Consider the following 16,762-nt stretch of genomic DNA (forward strand, 5'->3'; position numbering starts at 1 on the left):
CAGACTTTCTGGCAGGGCCCAAAAACATAATTGGTATAAGGGCCTCCGTGAGTAGATTACTTCATCACTGACCTCACCTTCTCTCAGACCATTCAGTCAGCCCCCAACACCCCTACCAGACCAGAGCAAAACCACTGTTTATCTGTACAGATCAACATCCATGGATTGTCATTAAGTATTAGGCTGTCTCCGGTACTCGTCCAGGCTGCGTTAACACTGGAGAATCAGCCTCTATATATGATTTTATGTTTTTGTAATGTATTTTTGTTTGAATTGAATAGATTAAAGCCAAACTACACACTATTAAAAAATGCTACTGTACAAATGGAAGGAAAGAAGTGTAGAAACATTCCAAAACACTATTAGGCAATAACACGTCAACTAAGTAGAACAATAATGAAAGATGAGCTTTCCAGTGGTGTGAAGTTTTATTTCAGGACGTGAATAAGGGAGAGGTTTTAAGTATAGTGTTCAGCATACCGTGTACAAGATGGTTACAAGCATGCTATACAGAACCACTCATACATCTTAATTATCCAATAGCCTACTGAAGAAATACAGTATGTCATATGGATAGTATTTATGAATATTTGCTTGTTAGAGACAACAGAACAGATTGATGTCAGAAGGATGAGTATAGTGCCAACTATAATAGAGGTAAAATATGTTGAGAGGTGATGAGTAATGGTGGTCTAATGGTCTCAAAATATTAAAGAGCTAAATGTTAGTTTTATGTTCTGCCACTGATGTTAAGCAGAATACAGCTAATACTGTAGCTAATAACTAAAAACTGACACATATGATGCATGATGAGCAAATAATTTTACCTTATGCAGTTTACTTTGCATTAAACAGACTTTACCTAACACATTTCATGAAAGCTGATGAATGCCAAATTATTCATTACATAATGGCCATGTATATAAAGACCATATTTGCTGACATACAGTACAACAAATACATTTCATAACATGTCAGTGTTCTGTCTGGGTAATACTTACCTCTCCACTATGAAATGGCACAAAAAAATTACTGATCCGCTGTTCTTGATTACAGATGGGGAAAATGGCTACTTGTAAATACACAAGTTACAGTAATAGTTGGTCAAAGGAGCATGGTCAAATAACGATCCCCTTATCACCGAAAATAACGATTAAAGGAAATGGAGCAAGTAAGTACAAGCATACATTCACCAGAAAACCGATGATTTTAAGTGCAGACTGTGAAATAAAGTACACAATCATTATACAGTGTACAAATCATTTTCACCACAGGGACTTTAGCTGATAATGCGTTACTGAATATTGTGATTACATGACTGCATAATAAAATTATGCCACAGACAGACATACGTAGGTTGGAAATTAAGATAACACTTGCATCAGCAGTGGAATGCATTCAACAGTCTTGGGTAATTGATTTTATCCAGGAAGATGCATCATTCACCACAATAAGAGAGAAATTGACATGGACCATTGAAAACCAGACATACCTTACAACACCATACATAAGAGATTTGTTTTTATACAGACAGCTATTTAACAGTTTTTAAGTAAAAATCTTAAAAATACAGTAAGGAAAATACTTATGCTATTCCGTTTAGCTCAATCTTCGCTTTCTCAGAGCAACGCTCATTGCATGTTGTGTCATGAGCTGAGATACTTTCCCTGCTCTTAAGATCCTCGTCAGACAACCATGTAAATTCAAAGCTACAAATCTACCACTTACACACCGCTCACATACAAACACACACACACTCTCCTCACTCTCTCTCCGTCTCTACCAATGCACTTAGTAGAGTGTATTATAATTAAGTCATTAGACTTTGTTCCACATTACAGAAAAGCCACATTGGGTAATTGTCTTACAGACAAAAAACAACAATAAAATAGCAATGACAGAAGTGAAAACAAGAAAACATAAGCATTTTCCTTAAAGTTGTAACTAGGTTACAATGTTCCTCTTTTAAAACAGAGAAGCAGATGGCTGCACTGGGAAGGAGGAAAAAAAGATACAAATAGACCAACCACTTAGTGGCAGCTTTTCCCACGAGATGTGAAGGCAGGAGTCCGAATTTGGGAAGAGACCAAGGCTTTGCCCTTCATTCCTGCAAAGCTTTTCCACAACTCTAAAGGTGGAACGAAAGCGAGTCCTACTGTATGTGAACGGAGACGGTGGGATACAAAGGGCTGGTTGCTCCTCTGCTATGAGGAGACGGTGACTGGATTCAGAGAACCGTTACGGCTGTAGAACTTTGAGAAGGCCTCTTCTAGAACTGATGCAAGTCGCGGCTGATCGCCCTGTGGTAGAGAGATGCAGATTGAGAGGATTTACTTTGACTCAGTCTTACTTGAACCCAGTGGTGTACATTTACTCAAGTACTGTACTATAAGTACAATTTTGAGGTACTTTTACTTTACTGGAGTATTTCCTATTTTCAATACTTTTACTTCTACTCCACCTCAGAGGCAAATATTGTACTTTTACTCCACTACAATTAATTGAAAACTTTACTTTGCAGATATAAATTATTATAAAACATACATTAACCACTTCAGGCCCATTTTATACATAGGCTATTCGAAAATAGCCGATTTACAAGCAAACAAAGCGCCGCGATGTGACGCGTTGTGAGCTTGTAGATCTGCTATTTTCAAACATTTTAGTACTTTAACTTTTGGTACTTTAAGTACATTTTGATACCAATACTTTTGTGCTTTTAATCAAGTAAATTTTGCACTTTTTCTTGTAACAGAGTATTTTTCTACAAAGCAGTATTGATACTTTTACTTAACACATCGGGTGCCAAACACGGTCTGAACCGTGTTTGCGCAGAGTAGCGGTCCGGTGCCGAACACGGTCCAGACCGTGAAATATGTCTTTTTGTTTTTTTCGTTTTTCTCCACACGGGCGGGGCTAGAGCAGCTCTGGGAGTACCCATTGTGATCTTGAGAAGGATAGGCCAGATAGATCACCGGAAAAAAAAAACATGGCTGCCATCCACTTCCTGTCTATTTCCTTCTTTAAAACACCTATATCTCCGAATCTGTTTCCGGTGGGGAAAACCGGTCATGCGCGATGCGCGATCCCCCCCCATTGTAACTCGCGAGTGAAATGTTATCGTTCCAGGCTGTAGCCAGGGTCATCGCGCAACATGAATGGATGTTTTTTTTTACATGGATTTGCTCCTCGTGGAGTCTAGAGCTTTAAACAGCAAAGCGCAGTCAATGGGGAGAATGCTGGCACCCAACGTAAGTTGTTATGAAAAAATGCTGGCACCTGATGTGTTAAGTAAGACATGCGAGTACTTTTTCCACCACTGCTTGAACCTAGAGTCATGTCAATACGTCACTGTGGTCGTGATGAACTCTGCTTACCTCACTGATGAATCCTAGTTGGACCAACTCCACAGCAAGCTCCTGCACATTCTCATCTGGGCAAGATATGGAGAGCTAATGAGGTAACTACAGAGATGGCAAGGTAGCCTATTGCTGAAATAGTACCAGCATGTGTACAACACACACTAAAGCAAAACCTCAAACCACTCACTGAGGTATACCTGGATAATACATTCATCTATACTGCACTGGGCAACACGATTCATGCAATTTCCCTGGCTCTGAACAACCAGTAACTGCCTGTGATCTGTTAACATTTAGTTCTGGTCAGGTGATTTGATTGGAAAAGTGGTATTCCATGAGTGCCGATATACAGTAGTACAGTATAACAGCACTGGAATTAGTCTGGGCTGACTGTTAACTCATTCACTGCCAGAGTAAATAAACAAATAAAGCCCAGACTGCCAGCGATTTTCTTAACCTTTTTAAGTAGTCACAGAATATTTATCTCCAGTATGATCGATCCCCTGATGGTTGCTAATCACGGAGGGTTTCACTGTGCTTCCGGGAAAAGAAAAAAAATGTCATCGCGACCTCCCGTTCACTTGTCATGCGCCGTTGAAAATAGCATGTCTCGCCAAAAATAAATAGTAAAACACAGGAGCCGAGATACAGAATATTTCCCAAATACTTTAACCAGGAAGTGAATGGAGCAGTAAATCTTATGATTACGTTATCTCCTGGTTCTGTGCGCAAAAAAATAAATAAAACAAACGTCCAAAATTTGTTTTAGTCATCCTCGACAGTCTGGGCCTTTGGAAAAAGGTCGTCAAAGTCGTCCTATGGCAGTGAATGAGTTAATATGTTGCTTAGCAACATTATTGTTGATGAGGTTCTGAAATGTATTTGTTGGTGGTGCCAAAAAAAATAAAAATAATAAACATACACAAAAGTAAACATACTCCCATTACCTAGTCTCCCGAGCCAGACAGTTGCCTCCCACAAATTTCAAAAGCTTCTGTCATACAGGCAAAGGAAGCGATGAAAACGATCAGGGGGTAAAGCGGATGTACCGCCTCCTCCCCGCTTCCCTTTTGTCTTTGAAGTCACGTAAATTTGTAGTGAAAGCATATATAGCTTGCTAGTTATCGGAAATGAGAATTATAAAATATATTTTAAATATGTTTTCGTGAGCAGAAATGAGGAACAGATGACAGCTTCCTTTCTCTGCTTTTGGGAGGTGTAGTTCTATGCAGCATTCGGAGATTGTGTAATAGTAGTCTGGCTACGCAAGATTACCCATTACCTAACTGTTTGTACTGTTGTATAAAGGCAATATTACTGTGATTATCGTAGAACCGAGTCACAGTCAGCCATACTGATTTACAGTACAGTACAACATATCGTCACTGTCGGGAGGAAACCTTGTGTATTTATGTCCAAAACTGTTACTTTTCAGGAAATGCTAAAAAAGAACATGTGTTCTAATGGATTCAATATGGTTATTTAGTCACAAGCTTGTTAATACTCATTGGTAAATATCTATAAAGACCCACAGATACCCTTAACCACTTTCATGAAAATAGCCGAACGGCTATTTTCGCTAATTTATGTCACACTTTTGTGTGACAAAATAGCTTATTAACGAAAAAACTAAAAGTTGAAAATACTCACTTGGTAGCAAATCACAACTCAAGTGCCTGTTCAACTTATCCTCAAGCTTCAAGAGCAACGTAAGCTGAAAAGAGAAAATTTGCCTTGTTCAGAAGGAGGGAAAGGAAGAAAAGACCCATTGAAAAAGGAAAATATTTACACTGTGATGAAGACAACTCCAACCTACAAATTCTGAAAAACGAATTAAACGATAGGTCAGGTTGGAAATTTATTTGGGTATCATTTCAGAGCTCCGTGTTCCATAGCCGCACCTGTGACCTCCCCCTACACAGTCACATACTGTAGCACTGCCATCCAGACTGGGGGGCTAATAAATAGTATTTTTGACCTTTCACTGTGAAACAAGGTTTTCTGACAGCCTGTGCAGAATTCAAAATGGAAGGTCATTCCCGATCTGCTGCTGATTGAGAACGCACTTTTTTGTTAAATTCTGCAATAAGAATTGTACGTCATTATTATACTAGATTTGCAATATGAAGCTTGTTTTTATGGCGTGGCACTGAAGAGGTCAGCCATTTAGAACGGCATTTGTCTTTATGTATGCATACGTTGTTACGTATGTATAGCATGTATGACCCCTAACGGGGGGGAAACTGAAGTCATATTGATGACATCATGATGTAATTCACAAACTACCCATCTGTGTGTGTGTGTGTGTGTGTCCGGAGCTAATCTCACAAACCGCTGGATGAAGTTCTTAACATATATTTTATACTTTTGAAATAGTTTACTTTAATTAATTGTATAATGGAAGTCTGTGATTGACCTGAAACAATCTTGGAGTCATATGTCATAGATACGTTATAGACAAGTGACGACACAGATGACTGACTGATGACACAGGCTGGTTACATAAAGTCAGAAATCCACATCGGAGACAAATCTGAGGTTCAAAATGTAGCCACACCGTTTCTATGTTGATCTCGAGATCCACATAATTTCTTAGTTTTCATTACACCCAGTCTTGTTTTATCCTAAATTGACCTCATGAGAGCAATTTCTGGAGGCCGAAAATGTCCTAGTTGTGAAACTAAGGAGTTCCGAGTTGTTTTGAAGGGAGTCACATTCGTGACTCAGGAGTCATGGGCGACTGCCAGTCTGACTTGAGACTTACATGATGCTTGGCTCCCTCGTCAACTGGCTCAATATTGCACTGCATCTGAAGGACCTGAGGAGTGAACAGAAAATGGCTCTGGGTTACTGCTTTACCAAGCAGATATGCTGATCATTATTACCCTATTATCTGTTCACCATTATTCATTACTACTTTATAAGAGGCAGTGAATGAACAATTCAAACCATGACTGGGTGCTAGGATGATTACTGCAGCAAAAAAGGGGGGGAAAGTTTAGCTGCGCATGTGTGCCAGGCTGGGTTTCTTAAAGGGATAGTTTACCCCCAAAATGGCTTTTTTTCTATCGATTAGTCACCCCATGGAGACTTGAATTCATGGATATTTTTGGGCGGTGAAACCGCCCCTATAAGTGAGATTTGGAAAAATGTACATTTTCCTGCGCTGTGATCTGGGCCCAGGAAATTTGTAGAATTATCCTGCGCTGTGATTGGCCAATCACAGTCTATTCAGGACTGTGATTGGCCAGTGTCACATGACACATGTGCATAGCCCTATATAAGTAACCATAACTTGAAAAAAACCAAATATTGGTTTTTTTCAAGTTATGGTTTCGTCCATCATAAAGAGTGTTTCAATAAATGTATTTATCTTTTGTACATGATTGGTTGACTCCATTCAGTATTGTGATTAGCTAGCAAGACACCGCCCACTTCACACAGGGTGTGATTTTTTAGTTTTTGTCACATTCTGGTCCGCTGGTCATCACATTATTGGCTTGGGAATGCGATAAAAACTAAAACATCATCAACAACAATCCATGAATTCAAGTTTCCATGGGGTGACTAGTCGATAGAAAGAAAGTATTTTATGGGGTGAACTATCCCTCCACAGCCCTCCTCTGAGTAGAAAAGAATTGCACCTTTTTATCATGAGCATTAGTGAGGTTGAATATGGGTGAAGTCGTCCTTTAAATAGCAAATATTTTGTGTCCGGCTTACCTTCCTGGTCTCAAGTTCTGCAGGTTCTGGGGTAGGGGTTTTGACTGAAGGGGGGATTATGGGTGATTTCACTGTCTCCTGTTGAGGTTGCTGTGGACAGGGCATGCCAAACGCCGTCAAAGGGTAGATCCCATTCCTGATAGGAGAAAGCCATGTAACGAAAGCTTAGGAAAAACTAAAGGACTCTTACCTCAATGTATACATTCACACTGGGGTCATTCTGGTTTTACGTGATACTTGGGGTGGGGATTCCCACCCTGAGTAAGAATATGCAGAGCCTGACCATAAATGTTAGAAGAGAACTATGTCCAACGTGGCCGAAGGCCAAGCCATCTAGAAGAGCGTTTGTGATTGTGTATATATCTATGTCTGTCCTCTCAAACAATAAACCAATCATAGCTCCCAACACTCACATGAATGACGAAACACCTGCTGCTATAAATGAACTGTCTGCACAACCAGGAAATGCCATTGTGATCTGTGCGGCTTCGTTCAAACTGCACATATAGTAACTTACAGATTGGATAGGGAGGCAACACCTTTATTAGAAAGTGTTGTTAACCTTTATCTGGGAAAAGATTTTTCCGTGGTTCAAAATCATTTAGTAGCTACATTAGGCATATTTACTTTATAACTATTCTAAAGGCCCACTTATAATCTATGTTAAATATGTATACGGACAGAGAGGCCCCGTCCGTACTGTGTTCATTCCGACTGTCTTTCAGCACATTGTGTGAAAGCTTACAGATGCAAAATGTACACATCCGTAAGGTATGCGTACATTCCTGCGGTATAATACCGCAGGAAACCGTGAGGGCAGCAAATTGAACACAGCAAAGAAGACAGAATGTAAAGACAAATGGTGGTCAATTTGTGATCGGTTTGTTGCCCTATCCTGCCCTCTAGCAGATGAAATGGTTATCCAGAGTGACTGACAAGTGCAAGATCTGAGTAAATGGCATGAACCCTAGTCAACAAACAACAGGGTAAACGGTCATGTATGCAAGTATAATGCAAAGAAAAAGACAATTAGCTCTTCAGTAACTAGGATACCAACTAAAGATGAAATCTAGCATACTATCTAAGCATTTATGGTCAAGCAAACAGTCTATTTGTGTCTATCTAAATATGTGAGCAAGTAACACACATACTATCGGCACAGTATAACTAGCGTCTATCAGAAAATAAGCAACACGAACTAAGAAGGGTCACAAAGAAAGAGGAGTGTTAGGGTGTGAGGTGGAGTCTGAAGAGTTGAGTTTTGACTGTGGTGGAAAATGGGGAGTGAGTCTGCAGTCCTGATTGCGAGGGGTAGGTAATTCCACATCTTGGGAGCCAGGAGGGAGAAAAGCATAGGACACTTGGAGTGTTGGTCAGGGTGTTTTAGGTAAGGGATGAACAGACTTCCAATGTTAGCTGATGTAAGCGATCTACAGTAGGGGTGTAGTGGTGGATCATGTCCTGAAGGTAAGGGGGTGCCACATCCTTTGTAGGCCATCACCAGTGTTTTGTTCTTTGTGCAAGCAACGACGGGAAGTGAAGGAACCCAAAAGGGGGGAGAGACATGTAAAAATGTTGGGAGGTTGAAGACCAGGCGTACCGCAGCATTCTGCATCAGTTGAAGGGGTTCCAGTCTAATGTTCCCAGCTACAAATGTAACAAACATAACAAAACCAAACACAGTTTCAAACAAACAATTACCTGCAAAATTTGCTTCCTTACCTTACATCTTCCAAGAACTTGTCCAGCTCAAGAGCAGGAAACTGGGAAAGCCTGAAAATAACAAATAATGGTTAACTCATTTACTGCCAAGGACATAATTAACGTAATTTAGGTCCAAAATCCAATTCTGCCACAGACGTAAAAAAAACGCTTAAAAAAAATGGGTGGGGGGGGGGCCTCACATTACATGCTGTCGGTTGCTTGCAAATGTTGTCAATCTAAGAATCTAAGCTTAATGTACAACTGGACTCATTAGAATTGCATATGACCATCAGAAACAATGCCACAAATGTAGTTGTTTACTATTGCCAAGTGTTTCTTTTACCAGTCATTATCATTTTGATTCAAGAGATGCATGATACTCAAGACTTACTTCAGCTGAACACCTTCCTTGCACTCAACAATCACCAAGTTAGGGTCCATATTTTTGGTCATCTCCTCTAAAGCATTTTCTGGAATCATATCTGTAGGATAGGATAGGATAGGATGTTTCCGTAAGATTAAATGCTGTCACTAGCCATACTGTCACTTGTGTCACATACTGTAGGTTGTCCACACTCTAAGACAAATGGGGAATATCAGGGGTCTTTGGTAGGTTTACATTCTCTCCCCAGATACACACACGCTGTTCAAAACATACTGCAATTCGGTCAAACTACCTATTAGTATAGTAAAATAAATATCCCTAAACCACGCCGAACCTGTCATTCTTAAACGAATAGTGCATACATTACATTATATATATTATATTAATTGAGCATACAAAGCGTGTAAGAGAGCGAGAAGGGGTGAATATTCTATATATATACTCACGCTGGTGGCCGACGATGCAGTGTGCAGCCAACAGTTTTAGTAAAGGCACTTCAAACAAGGCCTGATGAAACAACAGCTCCTTGGCTGTTGGTCGCTTACTGGGGTCTACTTCCAGACACTTCTGGATGACTTCCTGGAAGCAGGAGAAAAAAGAAGAAGAAAAAAAAACTTACAAAGAGATCTCTTTGTCTCACACAGAAACCAACAGACTTTAATTGCTTAGCTCTCACCCGTTGTAGTGGGTCCTCCAGGGACTGAATGGCACTGTTTATGGCTTCTTGGGACACGTAAGACGATTCTCCGTTGCTCTGGATTTCCAGCACTGCCATCTAAAAACATTGGGAAATTAGTTTAGAATCAAGGGGCAAGCACCAGCAGGCTGTCCAACAGTTTCTTCCCCCAAACCAACAGAACCCTGAACGCTCCCCCAAACCAAAATCTTGAGATATCGCTTTTGAATTTAGTACTGTATCTTTATTGCACTTTGAATGCATCAGCACTTTCTTACCAATGTTGTCTGCTCTCAGTCTCTCTAATTTTTAATGTTTTTAATGCCTTTGCCTCTTTTTAATGTGTCTGTTGTTTTTAAATGTGACAAGCACCATGAGTTGCGGAGAGCGGGATTTTGCTCCCTTGTATGCCTAGTGTGTATTATGGAAGTAACAATAAAACTGATTCTGAATACACAGAGTAGATGCACCATTCACTCATATTTCAAAACGCATTCCTTGGGTATGATGTATGGAAGTGTTGGAGTTAAACCCATTATGTCATATTAGAAAGAAAAGTAACATATTGTCTGAATTAAAACACATGTTCCATGCTGACAATAGAACAATCAGCATGTCCAGTTGCGCCAAGTGTCTAATTTATTAACAATGTGTTAGGGATGCATCAGTATATTACCATAGCATTCTATGATACTACAACTCAGGCAAACAAGAGCATTTTGGCATAAATTATTCTTCTCATTATGTTCAATGAATAGTATTAATTGAGCCACAGAGGATTATAATTGTTGTCAGTGTGTGAGTAATAGCTCATTAGTGAACTTGGTATTCCCTCACCTCTAAGGCGCACATTCCAAACGAATAGATATCCACAGCTGTGGTGACATCTGCAACAGCTGAAAGCAGACATGCGGATCAGCATTATTTTAGATGACACCCCCACCAGCACCACCGCATGCAGTTTTCCCAAACGAGTGATGCACTAGTTCGGCTCACCTCCATACTCTGGAGCAAAAAAATGTAGGCTCTTCTGTTCCTCGCGGCAGGTTTTGACGTGGTTGTTAATGGTGTCTGGTGCCACTGAAATGGAAGGCAAAGAAATTGCTAATATACTTTTCAATGACAAAAATACTGTATGGATCTGGCCGAATAACATTTGTGTTAAAAGTGATCCTGTACAAGCTGTAATGTGGCTGTAATTAAGTAATTGTCTCACAATTAATCAGCTTATGATGAGAAGTTAACTATGCACACGTTGACAGTGGGTGCTTGGTTAAAAGTAGAACATAGTTTAACTTAAGCTAATCCTTAAACTTTAAGGATAGAACCCACACACTGAACTATGGTTTAGACTTCTTTATCTAACAACAAATCTTTCACTCCATCTTCGTCAGATCACTTAAAACAAAAAGTATCAAGTGGTCATTGGTTTGACAATATATTCATGATTTCCATTGTGTTTCTTCTTTTTTTTATCACTTATAAACTTGTTGTAATTGATTATATATGAAAGTTTAAACAAGTAGAAGAAATCAAATTTGTATGCCGTTTGTGCATCAATATGTGCCTTGAGAGAACGTGCTGCTTGTTTGTTGTGCACATAGGATCTATGGCATCTCTGAGGGCGCTTTCACACTATGGTCCCGGGTGCGCACCCCGGACCACATGGCAGATGTTGTGGTAGTGTGAACGTAGCGAACAGTTCCCCGTAACGCATCACCGTACCGTACCCGAAACCACCTTGGGAGGTAGTCTCGGGTCCGATTGCTGCAGAGTCGGGAACGGAACGCGGCAGTGTGAATCCATCCGTTCCAAGAGAAGGAAGTGGACTGCTAATCATATATCATTTATATATTTTTTATAATTACACATTATTTTAGCTGGGTTATACCTTCTCATAGTTCTACTTGAATGTTGACAAGAAATAATAATCCCGCTAGTGTTTGAGTAGCGCGAGTCGTGAAAAATAATAAACAAAAAACACATGTGTGGCGAACGTATTTATAAGGATAAATACACCAAGGATTAGTCCGTGACATCACACCAAGGATGCGTCCGTGACGCCAATATCATATTAACAGGCGACGTTACATTTCTAGGTTTCACAAGACCAGTGCACACACTGCTTTGGTTGTGTATTGTTGATCTGTTATCTGTTATTATAACTCAAGACAACGTCAGGAACACAGTCAAACTTTATTATTCACTCTAGAGTGACTTTTCTTCTGTGAATGACATTCGCTCTCCCAAAGCCCCATAGTCAACAGCGCCCCCATGAGGCACATATTTACCATTACTGTTCAATGAAAATGGTCTCGAGTGCGTTAGAATCTTGGCCAGTGTGAATGCTGGCCAGCCAAGCGTACTCGGGGACGGTTTGATTCAAACGAACCCAGTCTGAAACCGCCCTGAGATACAAAAACCCATTTCAATGGTAGTACATGATTACATTAAAGTTTTTGCTACAGGCATCTCTTTGCATTCAAAATGGTCTCTACTGGGGCTCACCTGAGCCGATTTTGATGAGGCCATTGTGTTGGATGAAGATGGTGTCACTGGTGAGGTTTCCATGAATGAGGGGAACAGATTCGCAAGAGTGCAAGTAGCTAGGAACAAGAAATGGAGACCAAAGTGAAAAAATGCTCACAGTGCAAGGCAGGAAACTGTTTTGTCCACTCATCAGTGTCTGATGTATTCAAACATTTACTCTTCCGACACCCGTATGCTACTGACCTGAGAGCAGAAAGTATTTGTATGCACCAGCGCTTCCAGGCCTGAAAGAAAGATAAGTTAACAGCTTTAAATGTGCCATTTGGTTAAAAGATATCGGTATTAGCAGTTCCATTTCCAAATATCTCAATTTCAACTATTGTATGTGGAGTAAAGGCTTGCAAAGATGAAGTTTGGGCTTCAACAAGACCTGAAGTAATGTGGCACAGCTCAAAGAAAGAGCTTAGGTATCAAGGACAGCACGATCAGGTGAGCGTGAGAAAACATGCCTTTGAGGTCATGTTTGCATGAAGCAGTTACCGTACATACCTTTTCATTCATGGTCTTGTGGTTTTTCTTGGTCTTTTTTAGAAACTGTTTCAGACTTCCTGAGGACATGTATTCTGTGATGAAAATGACCTGCAGATATACCATACAACAACATACAGTATATATATATAAAACACTACTTATAACAGCCAGCATATTGTTCTCAGTGTGTGTGTGTGTGTGTGTGTGTGTGTGTGTGTATAATTTATTTGATAAAAAAGAGAATCGCCTACCCTAGCTCTGTTCTCCTTCACATCAGCCCAGTACTTGTGAAACTTGACAATGTTCAAATGATCCAACTGGATCAAGTTGTCAAAAACTGTCTTAACCTTTTCCTGTGAGGAGAATAAAAAAAAGTTAGCATGATGGAGGATACATGTATGTTCCTGTATACATGGGGATAAGTGGCAGTCTCCACAGAAAGCATTTTTGTTTTAGCTGCCAGCACCTTTCTGACATGCATTTATATGGTAAAGACGGATTGGAGTGCCCCTTCTTCTCTGGACATGATTTCCAAAGGACTCCTCCACTCAAAAAATGCTTTCTGTGGGCATAGCTCTTAAAGCGTGAGTCACTGCTCAGAAGATGCCACTATCCGAGCAAAATTCCCCACCAAGTTAACTATCTATTTGTAAAGATCGATTTTGTTTGATCAAATCCTAAAGATCGATCTTTGTAATCACATACTTTTGAAGTACAAGGGAAGTGTATTTTTCCCTTTACAGACCTACACTCCTGTATAGTGTCTGTCTAATTTTCCTCACGCCTAAAAGCATATCAAACGGAAACTCTAGTTGACCAAACAACAATTTACAACAATGATAAAATAAAAAGAAACGCCATAGAATCATGCAGATGATGCCATAATTTTGTATCAATTAATAGTTTTGTTGATCACACCATCACTACAGAAGAAGAGAACGTGCTAGAGTCAGCTACTGTGTTAACTAACATAATGCAAATGTTAGTTCTTTAATACAAGCTTAAACTAGCCCTGGTACTTGGCATTTGTTCTGCACATGACGGCACAGGTCTGTGGTTGGGTAGCTGGCTCTTGTTGAGTTGTGTTCAATATTAATTCTTAATGAGATGATTCTGTGCGTATGTGTGTGTGAGACAGATGGTGAGACAGAGTTAGCTTACAGTACATAAATTGTGGAGGGAAGTAGACATTTCAAGTTAAATGTAATGTTTTCAGTTCATCAGTTGAATGCTCTTAAGGATAGTTTTTCATAAAAAAGGCAACCTAAGTCAATTATGATGTCTGTTGAAGAATATTGGTTCACAATCAGAATATCAAAAATCCAGTGCAGAATCTTTTTATTCTTTCCAGGGGGCCTGTCTATGACAGTACCCATTGAATTGAATGTTGAAGAGTAAAAAAAAAAACTTGCAAGCGGTTTATGCAACAATCAGTGTATAGCTGCTGACATCCCTGAAATGTGTTTCCGTAAACATTGAGGTAATGCATGCCATCTAAAGTGTTCATGTGCTGCCAGCAATAGGCCTGACTGCTTTGCATAAGGAAGTTAGAACAAGAGGGAAACAAAGACTTGTTTCCCACTTATTTTATCACTAGATAAAATGTTGACATTGTAAGTTTCTGCAAACCAGCTCTCGCACGTTGAATGTTGACATTTCAGAACCAAAGAAAGCTGCATATCTACATTTCCAGATGCGGACTATGTCAACTCAATCCTAGATTTTCAAGTCCTATGTGCAATTTAGAAGTAAATTATAATATCCCACCCTATCGATATGCAGCTCGGTTAATCAGTGCGGCCATTGCACCGCTCTGCGCTGGCAATCGCTCGGCTTAAGCCTCGCTTGGGCACACCTTACAGGGGCGGTGCGCCTCCCTTAAAATTGAGATTCTATGTACATGTGGTTACTTTGAAGAAGGTTACAATGAAGCTGTACCTTTCTTACAATTATTTGTTTTGATTCTCTAAATAATTGGGTAACTTGTGACAGGCCTGTGCAGGGATGAGCTGATGTGATATCTTGGGCAGACATGCAGTTTTAAGAAATAAGTGGCAAATTCTGACAATGCCATGTACTGAAGAGATGCTGCTTGTCCTTCCTTCAATCACACTTGTTTGTGACCATCATAGTCACTGTCTAAATCATGAGTTTTCAGTTTAACAATGAATCATTATCACCTTGCAATAAACAAACAAAATCGTGTCAAACCTCACACACATCCCCATTGGCCCAGCAGTGGACTCACCTCCTGCAGTTTGAAGTTCTTCCTTTCAGAGAACATGACCTCATTCCAAACCACCTCAACTCCTTCCTCTGTGTCCATGGCCAAGTACGCATTATCAATCCCAGGAACATTGCGCTGATTCACCTAAAAAAAAAAAAGGGGTCGAAATTATCCATCAACCACTGAAACTCGGAAACTGACTCCGCCACACAGCACAGCAGTATCAAGTTATGTACCTCCTCTCTCCGTTTCTGCCAGCGTCCGCACGGGCTCTCCTCCAGAATTTCGGACTCATCTTCACTCTCCTCTTCCTCATCCTCTGTAGCTGTTGTGGTGGGTGCAGGCTGGGTTACCATGGACACAGGGGGTGATACGGATGACACTCCTTGACTAGTGAGTGCTGTTGACTCTTGGGCAGAGTCCGGGGCCTGCTTATAATCACCCTCAGACATATTTGGGTTTCTTTATCCTGTCGGACACAGCAGCCTGCTCCCTGCTGTACAATGCATACACAGTAATGCATGGTCACAACACAGATTCTAGATACTAAATCAATGTCAACACAGACAGACTTATGTTTTGCATTTTCCCCCACATAAATGAAATAGAAAAAGACAAATCAAGCTGAAAAACATACGTGGTCAACCAGGTATATAGTGAGACGATGCCAGCTCCAGGTCAGCAGACAAACAAGACACTTTGGACCTTCAGCCTGGTGACACACCTGCCGTGCTGCTTTTGTAGCTCCTTTGATGAATTTACCACAGATCAAACGGAACGGTTTAGATTGACTGATTGATTGAATACTTTATTAACAGTTTACCCCAAAAAAGCACAGAAAGTACAGTTCTATACAAAAGGATGCTAAACGGATTAAACCCAAGAAAGCACTATGGCTTGTTTCTATCGGGGTCCTGTGTATTATTCAATTCATCGGTTGCCCGTGAAACTGTCATGTGACAAATGAACAATGACAACAAGGACTTTACATTCAAGTTATTATTCAAACGAGATAACCTGCTACTAGCCAGCTTTAGCAAAGTCGTTGACAGATAAGGATGTCTGTTAGACAGCTCGTCCTCTAGCATTCGGATAGTATCTGGTCAATTAGCTCATAATGTCTATATTATTTGGTTACTTACACTATATTGCACCAGTCTTCAACACACTTGATGAACACGTGTACAAGTACAACTGCATTTCATTCAAACCTCGCTTACAAGGACAAACAACATTACAGAATACAATAGCCTAACGCTAGCTAGAGGATGATGATGGCGACACACAACACACACTGAGCCCCTTCTGGGTCACGTCACGTTACGTCACCAACAGGCAAAGTTGCCACGTTCGGTTGGTCCTATCCCCCCTAGTGGCCCCTACATCAGTGGTTCTCAACTGTTTCAGGCCGCGACCCCTCAAAATAATCATATTTGAACTTGGGACCCCCCCCCACCCTGACAAGCACTTTAGAACACGAGGCGTTGTGAGCTTGTAGATCGGGTATTTACACAATGTTTGCCTCTTTCTTATATTATTTGACAATTGGTCAATGTTTGACCAGTTTTTATAGCATAGTTTGTTGATTACCAGCCCTAGTCTGTGATTCCTTTATTTTTTTAAGGTATTAAGGTATTAAAAAGGCTTAAATTGTCACTTCACTG

The 16,762-nt window shown here is 40.3% G+C and overlaps 1 protein-coding gene across 3 annotated transcripts; it reads right to left on the reverse strand.

Moving 5' to 3' along the window:
• Positions 1-426: 426 nt before the first annotated feature.
• On the reverse strand, positions 427-16,378 carry nrbp1 (nuclear receptor binding protein 1). 3 transcript variants are annotated; one of them, XM_080453963.1, is made up of 19 exons: positions 16,241-16,378; positions 15,736-15,845; positions 15,335-15,567; positions 15,120-15,242; positions 13,123-13,224; positions 12,890-12,979; positions 12,584-12,624; positions 12,359-12,456; positions 10,847-10,930; positions 10,688-10,746; positions 9,851-9,949; positions 9,621-9,753; positions 9,181-9,271; positions 8,808-8,858; positions 7,086-7,221; positions 6,127-6,180; positions 5,013-5,076; positions 3,378-3,433; positions 427-2,300 (listed from the first exon to the last, which is right to left on the reverse strand). In XM_080453963.1, the coding sequence occupies exons 3-19, from the start codon at positions 15,548-15,550 to the stop codon at positions 2,205-2,207; spliced, it is 1,593 nt and encodes a 530-aa protein (XP_080310089.1). In that variant the 5' UTR covers positions 15,551-15,567; positions 15,736-15,845; positions 16,241-16,378; the 3' UTR covers positions 427-2,204. The 3 variants fall into 3 exon arrangements, with proteins under 3 accessions (XP_080310089.1, XP_080310087.1, XP_080310088.1); XM_080453961.1 differs by having other exon boundaries at positions 15,335-15,594; XM_080453962.1 differs by having other exon boundaries at positions 15,335-15,584; positions 15,732-15,845.
• Positions 16,379-16,762: the final 384 nt, after the last annotated feature.

Source organism: Gymnoscopelus braueri (assembly GCF_963280865.1).
Source record: "Gymnoscopelus braueri genome assembly, chromosome: 16".
NCBI lineage: Eukaryota > Metazoa > Chordata > Actinopteri > Myctophiformes > Myctophidae > Gymnoscopelus > Gymnoscopelus braueri.